The 14,988-nt window shown below is 34.0% G+C and overlaps 1 protein-coding gene across 3 annotated transcripts; it reads left to right on the top strand.

Annotated features, from left to right (window-relative positions):
• Positions 1–3,487, top strand: LOC133822868 (D-aminoacyl-tRNA deacylase). 3 transcript variants are annotated; one of them, XM_062255328.1, is made up of 10 exons: positions 1–192; positions 284–413; positions 526–706; positions 898–1,040; positions 1,132–1,195; positions 1,431–1,483; positions 1,758–1,813; positions 2,085–2,159; positions 2,447–2,632; positions 3,078–3,487. In XM_062255328.1, the coding sequence occupies exons 1-10, from the start codon at positions 98–100 to the stop codon at positions 3,163–3,165; spliced, it is 1,071 nt and encodes a 356-aa protein (XP_062111312.1). In that variant the 5' UTR covers positions 1–97; the 3' UTR covers positions 3,166–3,487. The 3 variants fall into 3 exon arrangements, with proteins under 3 accessions (XP_062111312.1, XP_062111311.1, XP_062111313.1); XM_062255327.1 differs by having other exon boundaries at positions 5–192; positions 520–706; XM_062255329.1 differs by lacking the exon at positions 1–192 and having other exon boundaries at positions 214–413.
• Positions 3,488–14,988: the final 11,501 nt, after the last annotated feature.

Genomic DNA, 14,988 nt, shown 5'->3' with positions numbered 1-14,988 from the left:
AATGTTGTGTGAACAATTATTTTGATTATTCTAGGGGTGTTGTATAAATATTTTTGGTACAGGGGTGTACTTGTAATTTAGAAAAACGACGTGTCGTATGCATTTCGGCGGAGTCCATCTTGGCAGCTCAGAACTGCAGTTGGCGGGCGCACCCGCACCCAGTAAACTGCAGCCGTCGGGCGGGCGCACCCGGTAAGCCGAAATGAAAGAAGGGTCTGGTGTCTTCTTTCTTCTCTTGTACGCTGGCCAACTTATTTTTCTTCTTCTAAATTCCACTCAACAGTGAACTAGAGAGCGAGCGAGAGAGAAAGATGGTGACGCTGCTGGTGGCGACGAGTATTGACCCGGCCTCAATCAACCCGGCGAATGCGCTTCTCGCCATGCCGGGATGGCAACCTGTTCCTTCTTTACAGGTACTCTTTGTTCAATTCCATACCCAAATACTCCTTTTTCCCAACTTATGTATCGATTTCATATCTGGGTTTTCACGTTTTGCCATAATTATTTGAAACTTTGAAGCCAAAGGATATGAAGAGCTTTGCGAATCAAGGAGTGAGAATGCTTCTACATGGGAACAGTATAATCCGTGAGGATCACTTGGAGAAACGGTGGGAGGATGCCACAGGCGAAGTTGTCGATGAAGTTATCTTCTTTAGCAAACACACTGCTGTCTCTAATAGACCTGCCCTCACTGTCCACCCCATTGGTATTTTCAACTTTAACTCCTCTCATATAATTTATTAGACCCAAATGAATGAATGAATTAAGTTCTGTGTTGGGGTTAGTACGATATGGTGAATAAATTAAGTTCTAATGTTTTAAAAAACACTCTCTGGTGATTACACGGAGTATTAAAGTTCTGGGTTGGGAGTAATGGGATATGATGATTTGGTACAGGGGTCCCTCATTTGCGTGAAGGGGACGTTGCTCCTCAAGGTGGCAAGCCTGGATGGGCTGCGCCACCCAATCCTCGAATTGGACCATGGCTTAGACTCATGAAAAAGATTGCAGAGTCTCATAACTTAGTTCCTGAGTTTGAGGTACTTTTGTTTTAGTTTTACTTTGATTTTTTTTTCATTGGGTTCTATTGATGGTGGCATTGTTTATTTAATTTGTTTTTACTCAATGTAGATTACTTTAGAAGGCACTCATCATGGACCAGAGACAAATAAGCCCACTATGTTTTTGGAAATTGGTAAGATTCTTTCAGTCTGTTCTGATTAATTTTTTCTGCTATTTTTAAAGGAATTAAAGATTTTCAAATACTGCTGATGGTATTGATTAAGCATTGCATAGTCATGCATGGATTCCCATAACTACTGATCTCTTATGATTGGTTTTGTATCTGTCATGGTGTACGTTTTAATAGTTTGTTATTGATGGTTTGTTTTTAACATTTTTATATGATTGGTTTCTTGTTATTGTTGTAGGTAGCACAGAGGAGTACTGGAAGAGGCAGGATGCAGCTCAAGTTATGGCTCAGGTTTAGTAGATCCTCTACTTTTAGTTATTTTTAGTCTTGACATTCCCTCATTTTAATTCTTCAACGAGTAAGGTTCAATCTTTTTGTTTTGGCCTTATTTAATCATCTGTGGGCCTACATAACTGGTAGATTATTTTTATTTCTGTTTTCTTGAAAGAATGTAGTATGAATTATTTTTGCCTTCTTGTGCAGATATCAATTTTTCATAAAATTACCTTTTAAAAGTGTTTTCTTATGACGTTTTCTCACTAGTTGGTACTATTGGCGTTTGCAGCTAGTTTGGGAAGGACTTGGACTTGGAGGGGAAGCTGATGTGGGAAACTGGAGCAGGTAATGGTGAAATAAGCAGAATTTGTTCTTTTAGGCACATCTCTGAAATTTTTGTCCAAAGATTTTCTTTTTAATTATTAAATTTTCCATGTTTCAATTAAAATATAATTTGTCTATTTCCTTCTATTTCCTGTGGACTGTATGCTTACAGCTCATTTACTGTGGGAAGAAATGTTTATTTACAGTTCATGTGTTGTTTTGAATAATGCATTATTATCTACCTAACTGTGATTATATTCTAACCTATCTTTTAAAATTCTTGATGTTCAAGGGAGAATGATAAGAAGAAAGTTCTCATTGGGATTGGTGGTGGACATTATGCACCTCGGCACATGGATATAGTGCTGTAATTTTCAATAATCTTCAAAGCTTTTCTAATATCATTACATGTGTTTGTGTAATACATCTATATATATTTTCTCAACTTCTTGAAATGTGATCATTTTTCAAATTGATTTGCCTATTATACTGACATAAAACTTATTATTCAGAGAAAGTTATGTCCTCAGAATCTAACTTACAAGTTTTTGTTCTTTAAGAGGGACCAAAACTTATCTCTATTCATGGCTTGACATAGTAGGAGTAAATAGCTTAATTTTTGAATAAATTCTTGTATTTTTTTCCCAATCATAGGAAAGATGGTGTTTGGGTTGGTCATCTACTTTCAGGATACTCTCTGCCAATGGAAGATCCTAATCAATCAAAAGTGGATAAAAGTGCTGAAATTGGTGGGACTTGGAGAGAGGCAATAAAAGCAGCCTTTGAGGCAACAAAATTGGCATTTCCTGGCGGGGAAATTCTTGCACACCTTGATCACAAGTAAGTTTACCAGAGGAATGGATGTGGTCTAATAAGTTATTTGAACGCATACATTTAATGCTGATTTGGCTACACAATTACCAGATTATTACGAAACAAAGATAGTTGCTTTTGCTTCACTCTTCTTTCTTTTTTTTTTTTCAGTAACGTAGATCATCTTAATTCTATTATCTATATCTGGTTCTTGATGGAAAAAAAAGATCACAGTTGGTTGTCACTTCAAACTGAAACACGACATGCATTATTACATACATAGCACTGTAAACAAGCAAAGGAAGAGATTATAATCGATAAGAGATCTTAAATATTGCAAGTAGTTCATGTTTTCTTTTGGCATTGTGTAGGTTGCTAGAGTTCTATTCTACTCTCTATTGTAGGTTGCTAGAGTTCTATTCACAAACTTTTTGCACACCACTGAAGCTATCCTTGACTTTTTTGGTTGCAGGAGTTTTAAGGGCTGGCAGAAGAATGCCTTAACAGGTTTCTTGGGCGAGCAGAACATTAAGATCGGCAAACCGAATGATTTCTACTAAATTTGACATTATTCTGAGCTAGATTTTTTTCCCATAAAAAGTAATAGGCATTAGTAAACAACTGATGGCGGTCAACAGAATGAACCTGCTACAGTGACGCAGATTTTGATGATTTCTCAGCAAGGCCATCTACTATAGAAGAAGTTCATGAAGATTAAAAGTTCACTAAGAATGCTGGGTAGTCTGATTTTGTCATATATTGATTGTCATAAATACATGTAACCTGCTTTTTATTTGGTTTTAATATGGGTGTCCCAGGTTCATGTCCTGATAACAATTATAAATTTTATGATGGAAATGTATACTCAGGTTGTTTTAAATATATATTTACTTATTTACATATGATAACATTTACTTTAAAAAAGAAAAGTTGGTTGTGGTATGAAAAAGCTGTCATATTCTATTTCAGATGACGTTAAATCCGTGACACACCTAACTAATCCGCAAACTTACATGGAATTCAATTTGTTGGCTTGCCCTTTCTCTTATCTTATTCTTTTGATATTTCGAAAACCAATATAAAACTTTTTTTTTTCTTTATCTTTTTTTGGAAAATGTCAAAATTTCCACTTGGGATATAGAAAAAATAACAATGAATTTTTAAACTACGAATAATAAAACATTCGCTGATTGAAGCAGGCAGGCCTTGACCCTGAGAGTTGAGTGAAGGAAATTTCGAAGAAATAGGGAAATGAATTAGGAGCAGTACCACTTGGGCTGTTTGCTCCCCACGAAAAAGTCTTAAACTTGATCAAAGCATAACTATAGACTGAGAAAGAGTGTTATTACACCCCCAACATGGTGGTATTAGGGTGGCTTTCCATTCAAACTAACAGCCATATCTTTTGAAATTCCATAAGGACACTAATCAGATTATAACAAAAAATTTCTTATCCTTAATTTTACTCATCTTCCTATTGAAGTCCTAAGGTCAAATCATCTATTAATGATTACAAATATTGTTCTAAATCATAATATTCCGAAACGTGTGGCTATTTATGTTCTATATATACATAACTAAATTATTTGTAAATTCTGGGGTGCGCCCCTAGAAGGGGCACATCGGTGCACTTCTTAGTATGACTTGAGAAGTATTTTTGACGAATTTCTTTTTATAATTGTAGTTATTTAAAGTATTTTTTCAAAAAATTCTGAATAATTTATAATGATATATTTTCGACATGATAAAATATTCATAATTTTTTGAAAATTTACAGAATGCTCTAAAAAAAATTACAATATACACGATTATAAAAAAAAATTCACCAAAAATACTTTCAGAGCCAAAAACATCATAAATGCACCAGTATGCCTTTTAGGAAGTGCACCCGAGAATTTGGCTAAATTATATAAAGTAAAACAAAATCTAAACCAATTTATGGACTTTGTTCGTACCAAAAAAATAAATTTTTAATTATTATATATTCATATGATGAGCCACAATCTAGTAACCTGTATGTGGACCAAAATTGTTTTGTATTTTTTAAATAAAAAAATAAAAGAAAAAAGTTTGATGGACTCAAAGATTGGAATAGTCTCAATCTCTCTATAATGACTCCTCCCGAGTTGTCATAGTATTGCGAAACTTGTGGTGATTTCAGTTCCAATTGATTACATAACTCCTATTAACACAATATTCATTCTTTAGCCACTGGCAATAAAGAACATACGAATGGTTGCTCTATATTATAATTTAAGTGAATAGTTGATATAATTAGCCTCATGATTATAATAATAATAATGATTATATATTATTATTATTATTAATTGCAACTTATGATTGACATTGTTGATTGCATAATTCATGTAATTGCATGCTGTCACAGGAAAGACGTGTAGAAATGTTTCCGGTTTATTATAACCCTTGGTCAATTTTAAAAGTTGATTACCACCACTCATTTCATCTTTATTTTAATTTTATTATTGATTGAATTGGCAGTAACACATTGAACGCTTAAAATGGACTTTTTTGACAGGGATAGATAAAGCCCTTGAAGTTCAAGAAAAAAATAAAATAGACGAGAAGTATAACTCTAACTTGTGTTTTCTCAAAGACACAGCTCATCGTGACATGCAGAATTTCTCATCATATAAATTAAGGAAGTCAAATGAACTCAATCGAATAGGGTTGAAATTCACCCTCTCAAACTTTATCACCACTGGATTATACATGTTTAAGCACATAAATATATGTCAGATCATACATTATGGGACATGGGATTTTATAGTATATTATTATATCTGAATACACTTCTGATATTGGAAGCATTATTCTCTTCTCTTGGATTGTGTTTGTTTGGACATGTGACATATGATACTCTCTGCTTCTCTATTTTTCTTCCTATAAAATCCAAAACCAAACCAAAAATAAAATAAAACATGTACACAATTAGCCGACCAGGTCACTTTCAAAGAAGGGGTTGAACTTATCCCATTAAATAAAATTTGAATTTTTTTGGGTCAGACCCAACAAAATAAGGGCAAAAAGGAAGCAGGTCTTGTCTTCCAGTAGGTATTTTTTGCAGTTAGGGCAGGCAAAGTTGCCTTAAAACTGGCTTGTGTCGTCTGCTCTTTAGAGGCTGCTTTGTCTTTTTGGTAAATAAACCACTCCTCCTTTTAATTGGGAGCTTTGTATTTATATTTTAATGATATTTAAGTTAATTAATAGTCTCTTCATTATTTTATTATTGCTATCTGGTCCCAATAGTTTTTATTTTGAACATAGGAGAAGAAATCAAATAAGTTTGATTTGAGGGCTTAATTGTTAACACTAAAATACAACTTAAGTTCGAAATCCTCTTTTCCAAACATAAATTAATATATATTTGAATATTTGATTTTTTTTTAGTCAGAAAATGCCTTAAAAAGGTATTAAAGCTGTAACCTATGAGCTATGATGTTCTCTAGACTGAATTTATCTCTCTTTTGTTTTTCTGTTTTAACAGCATCTAATGTCACAATAATTATTATTATTATTATTATTATTGTGAATTTAATTCAAATGCCCTGAAATATGAAAGGTTAACTTCCTTGGAAAAAAAAAAGTCAGTGTACTTGTTCAATATTTTACCAAAAGTTTTCTTCATGTCATGTATTGTCTCAGTCATTATTATTATTATTATTCAGATCAATATATTTATGGAAATAAATGCTATCATTAAGAAAGATCAAATTTGTTAAGGAGTTTGGTAAGTGGTCAATTGTAGTTACCCTTTGAATATGATCTTTATACCTAATTTATATAAATGTGAAAAATTATTAAGAGTATAATTTAACCATGGTTGCGCACGTAGGAGTAATAGTGCACATTGACGGAGAGAGACTCACAAGGTGAATTACTGTAATTTAGGGGTAACGCACAATGCAAGCTTTTTTTAATTTTATTTATATAATTTATTAAGTATTTTTGTTAAATTTGTATTCTTTTTATATAAAACTTAAATAAATAAATAATATTATATATAAAAAAAATGGCATAAACATATTAAATAAAAAATTAAACAAAAACATTATTTATAATTTTTAAAATATATATAATATGATAAATTTTTTAAATAAATTTTTTTAATAAATATTAAGATTATGTATTATATATTATTATAATGATATTTTATAATATTTAAATTTATATTAATATAAGTATTAAATATCTAGTAACAATATAAGTATTAAATATTATTATAATAATAATAATTTATAATATTGAATTCATATCAATATAATTAGTAAAAAATTAAGATTATATATTACTATCATAATAATATTTTATAACATTTAAATTTAAATTTAAATTTATATTAATATAATTAATAAATATCTATTTTTAGTTAGTTTTAAAGGTATATTCCGTTAAATATTTAGAATAATCTATTAAAGTTAACAAAATAAACCGTTAAAACCAAGAATTTTTGCTATTTACACACTTTTTATATAGAAGATATATATATATATTATAGATACATAAACATATTAAATGAAAAATTAATCCAAAATATTGTTTATGATTTAGAAATATATATATATATAATATATGATAAATTTTTAAACATAAATAATAATTTTTTAATAAAAAATAAGATTATGTATTATATATTATTATTATAGTGATATTTTATAATATTTAAACTTATATTAATATAAGTATTAAATATTTAGTTTTGTATTAAATATTATTATGATAATAATACTTTATAATATTTGAATTTATAGTAAGAAATTAGGATTATATAAAATTATCATAATAATATTTTATAACATCTAAATTTATATTAATATAATTATTAAATATCTAGTATTGTATTTGTATTATATATTATTATAATAATGATATTTTATAACACTTGAATTTGAATTTATATTAATATAATTATTATATATGTAGTCTTATATTAAATAATAATGATATTTTATAATATTTGAATTTATATTAATATAATTAATAAATATTTATTTTAATTAGTTTTATATGTATATTATGTTAAATATTTAGAATACTCTGTTAAAGTTAACAAAACAAATCATTAAAATGAAGAATTTCCGTTATCTACATACTTTTTATATAGAAGAGATATATTTTAAGATTATCTAATAAATCTTATAGTAATTATTAATAATGAATATACAAAACTGGCATTGTGCAATGAAGAAGTGATCATTTAGAGATATTAATTTTAAGAAAGGCTATATAGGATTATACATTATTGTGCCTCTTGATGATGTGTCTTTGCCAAGTTAGCGTCACATGTGTATTTAAAAATATTAAAAATCTCTTTTTTTATTAAAAATTAATAAATTTAAAATAAATCATTACACTAAAAATAATTTAAATTAAATCAATTTTTTTATAAAAAAAAAATTAATTTTGTAAGATTTTATTTCATTTAAATTGTTTTTTGTGTAATGATTTATTTTAAATTTATTAATTTTTAATAAAAAAAGAGTTTTTTTAATATTAAAAAATTATACATGTGGCGCTGACGTGGCTAATACACATTAATAAGCAAAAAGTCACGTCATCATATAGTTAGCCAGATTGGACAATACTGTAAATAATTTGAAGATATCTTTAAGAGTGCAAAAAAATCACAAAGCACTATAATTTATAAGTGATAGATTGGAGGACAAAAACCCCTAAATAGCCTTTAAGAAATTTTATTTGGATGGTTGGAATTGATGATGCTTAGACCTTTACATAGAGAAAACATTAATATCATTATGAAAATTTTACACCCATTGATCGTACAAAAATCGTCCTTGAAATGAGTGTAATTAATTTCATCCATCAAATTTATCAATGTATGATCAAGTGGATTGAATCATTTGATGGTCCATTGATTCATAATAATAATAATAATAATAAGGGCCAACACAAATATATAGGAAAATTATTTTATAGGAGCTTCACTTTAAGCCTTAGTACTGGGGCTATCAATGTTCTCGGCCCATAAACAGTTTTTGGCGCGATTTTTTTTATGACCGTGTATATTATAGTTGTTTAGAGCATCCTGCAAATTTTCAAAAAAGTCCGAATAGTTTACAGTACCAAAAACTAGGTTCAAACATGTTTTCCACGCGCATAAAAAAAAATAGTTACGCGTGCAACAACATGTTTGAACTTAATTTTTGATACTGCAAACTATTCAGAATTTTCTGAAAATTTGCAGGATGCTCTAAATAGCTACAATATACACGGTCATAAAAAAAATCACGTCGAAAACTGTTCACAGGTTGAGAACACTGAGAGCCCTGCCAGTAGGGCTTAAAATGAAGCCCCTATAAGAGAATATAAATAGGGGAATTCTCCTATAGGGGCTTCATTTTAAGCCCTACCAGTAGGGCTCTCAGTGTTCTCAACACGTTAAAAGTTTTCGACGTGATTTTTTTTTATGACCGTGTATATTGTAGCTATTTAGAGCATCCTGCAGATTTTCAGAAAATTCCGAATAGTTTACAGTATCGAAAACTAGGTTCAAACATGTCGTTTTCCAGGCGCATAAAAAAAATTAGTCACGCGTGCAACAACAATAACAAAGGACTATCAGTTTTCTCGATGGCAATCAAGATTATAGCATGTCGGTGAGTGTTTATAACACCGATCCGAGTGTTATGATTAATATCTTAAAAGCATGTAAAGACATTTTATTGGTTATAAAAAAATACAATTTTATTATATTTTAATGTTATAATTGTTGTTTGAATTAATTATATGATAAATCAAGAAAATTCCATATTCATTCATAAGAATATGATATTGTATTAGTACGAGAGAATTAAGATCATATATAATGAATAAAATAGTTAGTAACATATTAAAGTATGAAATCTTTAATGAATGGTCACTAGTACGGTTTGTTAAGCATACGAGATGCAAGTAATCTAGATTTGGATTGCTTATGTGGATAGACATCTTAGTAAAGATGATGCATATAATAGAGATTATATATGACTGGACGCTTATTGCACCGAGTGCATATTGGATAAATTTTCTTCCAGCTTTCATTCTTGCTTGCTCCAATAAGTGGAGGTACCACTATCCGAGCTCCGTGCTCCCTAGCACTATTCTTCTCATTTCTTATGCTCTCAACAGCAAGAGCCTTTTCTACCACCTGAGCATAGGTAGAGATTTCATGCATTGGGGCAACTCTAATGCCCGGAGCTATTCCAGGATTCAATCCTTGAATAAACATTTCCTTTCGAGCTACATCTGTGGGTACCATGTCAAAAGAAAACTTGGCTAACTCATCAAATCTGTTAACATACTCGGTTACTGTTGCATTTCCCTGAACGAGATTCAGAAACTCATTCTTCTTAGCGGTCTTGGTTGCATCACAGTAATACCTTTCATTGAAAAACTGCCTAAATTCTTTCCAGTCCATCACATCTATGTCTCGTGTCTGGGATATCACTTCCCACCACGTCTGGGCATCATCCCGCAATACAAATGTCGCACAAACCACCCTATCATGACCTACCAGCCCCATACTATCAAGAATAGAACTGATCATGCCCATCCATTGCTCAGCTCTGAATGGATCTAGGCCTCCCTCGAAGACTGGAGGGTAATACTCTTGGAATCTTCCACAGACAAATTCCCATCTGTTCTCAACCATAGGCTGAGCCAAAGCTGATGCCACTCCTGGCATAACCAAGGAAGAAGTGCTCCCCAACAAATTCCGTTGTTGCTTCAAACACCTAATCTCTTCCTCATGCCTCTGCAATCTTGATTGCAAATCTGTGAACATCTACTGAAAATTTATAGGAGCAGATGAAGAACTAAATCCCTGGCTGTAATTCCCAGCCTCTAACCACCACCAAGCATCATTATCTGCCTTGGATATAAACCTGCTGATTGAATCTGCAATCAATAACTTGATCCATTAATCATGATGAGCATATCAAGAGCTTTCCCCACGGAATCAATCTTACCACACCATATTCACAAATCACTATAGTGATAAAACACATGCCCATGGCATTCATACACCAATCATAATCCTTGCTCTTCCTACATTCATACCATGCCTCCAACTCCAGCATGCACATATCACAATTATATATTCATGGAGCAGGTAATCATATAATCACATTCATATATATATATATTCACGTAGCATATAAGCATATAGCCAAGAGCCAAGCTCTATCAGAATCTTGTGCTCCCTAATACAATGTGCAGGTAAATCATTTACATTCTATTTAAGCAGTTAAGCACATAACTACAGAAATAGTTACCATTCCCTGAGTGAAGCTATCTTCAATGACGAGTGTACATGCCCAGCTTGTCTTCAGGAACCATAAACCTTGGCTCTCTCTAATACCAAATTGTAACACCCTAAACTCCAGGGACCGTTACAGTGTGCATTATAAACAGTGCTAAACTCGCTAATCGAGTCATTTGGCCATAAACGTGTAACTAAGTATGATTAGCGGTTTAGGGATTAAAAATTTTGGTTAAGATATAACGTTTCATTAGAACATTTACTATATACATTGGGATCCCAAAAATATAATTTAAAGGTCTATTACAAGAAAATATTTACAACCAGCCGATCTAAGTGGCAAAACAGGGTTTAATCCTAGTTCCTCTTTCAACCCTCGGTCGTGGCGGTCGAGCAGCCGCATATGTACACATCGTCACCTAAGCACTCCAACTCAAGGATGGTCCAGCTTTCTTTTGCCTTTACCTGCACTACATAGCACCCGTGAGCCGAAGCCCAGCAAGAAAACTTAATATGCTCATGAACAGCAATAACATGTCATCAAATCATAAGGCGCATGCCTAGCTAATATAGCCCTTTTCAAGCAGCAAATAAGTTCACGTAATGATGGGTATCCAGGATAAGGAATCCCGCCCTCCTGAGTGGATGACTATCAAGTCAATCCTAATCAGATAAGTGATTTAACACCGGTGGTACTGGTAACCATGTTGGGCTTATAGCTCTAAATAGAAGACTGACAGTTGTAAAAGTCACTAAGGTGGGTTCCGTTCCCTTTATGATCCTTTCACTAGCTTTAACAAGATAGGTATTTGGTGAAACAGTCACCAGCATAAACCTACCGAGTGACCACAGGGTCACTAACTTGGGATTCCGCTCCCTTAGCCATGTGACAAAATAGTCACCTAGGCCTTTGTACCTGGCCCTGAGTAACTAGTCCTAGACTAGTCAAGCGCTTATAATTTTCATCGACCTTCGGGTCAATCCAGCATTAATGCTCCTAGAGTCATTCAATGCTGATATCGATTAGATCTAATCTTTTATCGGCTTTGCGTTCATGACGCTCATGCCATTTCTGACTCTCAGGTCAGTAAAGCGCGACCAGTGCCGATTCTAAATAGTCGGTGCCATACACAAGTAAGCAATGCTACCAAGCATATATCACATGTCAAATATCTGAATACAGGGCATTCATCATGCTTACTTAACAATTTCTAGCATAACTAGGATCATGCATAAACACAGAGACTCAAGCTCTAATCAATCTCATATTCAATATTCACGGCATGCCCTATTCACATGTTTCTCATGTATCACATGCATCACATTTAAACATCAAACATGCATCAAGAATAACCATGCATGTCACATATACACAGGGTGCAATTTTCTTACCTTTGGTCTAAGCACAGGTTACCAATATATGAGCCACAAGCACGATCCTTATTCCAAGCCTCTAGTGATAACCTAGACACAACCATAAACGGTGATCCAATGAGTTCAAGTTCTAAAACCAATCCCGGAACCGCAACCTAGCCTCCGAGACATCAAATCCCACTAAACTAGGTAGTAGGAATGATCCTGAGGCCTAAGGTTTAAGTTCCCATGCTCAAAACAACAATTCGGCCACAAATGCCCTCAAGCGCCGCGGCCCCAATTCACTAAGCCACGGCCCCCAGCCAAAACAGAAGTGCCAACATCAGGCATCAGCACCAAGTGTCGCGGCGCTACTATTCAAGGGCCGCGACCCCTAGACCCCTTCAGCAACCTTCACCTGCTTCATCGAGCCTAGGCTGCGGCGCCCAAGAACAGGGCCGCGGCCCAACCTCGAACCAGCCATTTTTCCTCGATCTCTCCATTTTAAAACCTTCCAAAAACATATCCAAACATCTCCAAACTCAAAAATCAAAGTTCCCAAACATCCCCATGATCCAAAACCCATAAAACCCAAGCTTCAATTCAATCAAAAACTCATCAAAACACAAAATCCAATTCAAGCTTAAAAACATTAAAAACTTAGGACTCAAAACTTGAATTACCTCCAATTGAGTTGTTTCCAACTAAATCCTCAGGCTAATAAGCTTCTAATCTTTCCTAGGATCGCGATGCCTCGATCCTCGCTTGAATCCGAGTCCTAGAACTCAAGTTTCCTTCGAAAATGCAATCGGGAGACAAAAATAGAACTTTGAGGGAGAGAGAACTTACTGAACGTTCTTTTTGTTTCTTAAAAGGTTACTTCAAGCTTAAGTAGCCTCAACCAAATCCTAACGCTCGGGGTCCCGAAAACACCCCCGGGGACAAAATAGTCAAAACCTCCAGAATTTCCCCCTGATCTTACTAACTCCCAATTTATCATCAAATATTTATTCCCATTACCCAATAACCTGGTAATGCTCTAAATACCCATTGACTCACTCCGAGTCAAGAATAAATCCCGTTGTGACTTTCCCACTAGCTTACCTCCTATGATTGTCTTATGCTGAGTAACCCTGGCATAACCAAATAATAATAAAGCACCACACACATATCACATATATGCCAAATGTGCCTGAAATGGCCAAAATATGATAATCACCCAATTAATCAAAAATAACTTCACATGCATATTTAATACACCTAAACATGCATATTATCATTTAATAGCATAATAAATCAATTGTGGCCCTCCCGGCCTCCTAATCAAGGTCCTAAACCTTATTAGGAAATTTGGGGCATTACATCGGCCACTATAGGTCTTGATAGGAGGGGTCGGGGTGTCCACGGTGGCTGCCAATGTGGCAGATATAATTGGAGGAGTTACCCAGAGTGTGTAGGAAGTGTCGTCTGGGCGAATGTTGAGCGAAGGCGTGCTATTTGTGCGGGGTGGTTGGACATCTGAAGAAAGACTATCCGGGCGAGAAGAAGGAAGAACCAAGGAAGGCGGAAAACTTGACTCAGCTCGAGTGTTCACCCTGACTCAGGCAGAGGCTAAGGCTAGTCCTTCAGTGGTGACATGTCAGCTTTCTAGTGCTGGCACTCCATATGCTGTATTGATTGATTCTGGTGCTACACATTCATTTGTTTCTATTAGAGTGATTGACAGATTGTGTAGGCCCTGTGATTATTATACTGTGGGTTTGGGACTTTATTGCCTACTGGGCAGCTTGAAGTCTCTAGGAGATGGGTTAGGTTATTACCAGTGGTGGTGGACAACAGGGAACTATCAGTGGACTTGATTGAGTTGAGTATGGATGATTTCAACATGATTTTGGGAATGGATTGGCTAGTCAGGTGTGGGGCGACTATAGACTGCAAGAAGAAGATGGTGAATTTTGAGCATGAGGGTGAGGACCCCTTTGTTTTTGTTGGCACTATGCATGGTGTAGCGCCCCAAATTTGCTAAAAAGGCTTAGGGCATTGGTTAGCGTGTTGGGAGGGAAATAATTGATTTAATTATGCTAATATGTGAATTTGATGATTATATGATTAGAAATGCATGTTTATGGGAATTAAATATGAATGTGGGCCCCATTTGGCTATTAGGGGCATATTTGTAATTTTAGCCCGTTAAGGGCATAAATGTAATATTTGTGTATGTTGTGATTGATACCACGAGTGAGTGGTGATATATTTTTTATATGCGATCTGACACGGTCCTAGGGAGCAATTTAGTTAAATAGTCACAACGGGGTCAAATACCCGGCTCAAGAGGAGCCTAGGGGTATTTTGGGAATGTAATATGTGTTCGGGATTTATCAGGTAATGGGTAGCAGTTTAGTAATTATTTGGACATGTCGATATTAAATAGGGATTTGTAGGAGCAATCGAGGAATTAGCGGGACATGGCAAATGACTTGAGGATGTAGATGGGCTTAAGGGGCATTTTGGACTTTTGGCAAAGGATATACATGGTTTAGGATGCTGAGGTTCTAGAGGGACTTAGAAGGAAAACAAAGCAAGAAATCTCAGCCTTGCTTTCTCTCTCTCTCTCTCTCTTCTCTCTCTCTCTCTCTCTCTCTCTCTCTCTCTCTCTCTCTCTCTCTCTCTCTCTCGACTCACTCCCTTTCTCATTGATGCTTAGAGATTTTTGAAGAAAATCTGAGGATCCTAGGCTAAGGAAGTGAGGAAT

This window comes from Humulus lupulus, chromosome 3, assembly GCF_963169125.1.
Source record: "Humulus lupulus chromosome 3, drHumLupu1.1, whole genome shotgun sequence".
Classification (NCBI taxonomy): Eukaryota; Viridiplantae; Streptophyta; class Magnoliopsida; order Rosales; family Cannabaceae; genus Humulus; species Humulus lupulus.
The sequence above is the reverse complement of the archived record's forward strand: the minus strand, read 5'-3'. Positions and strand labels throughout refer to the sequence as shown.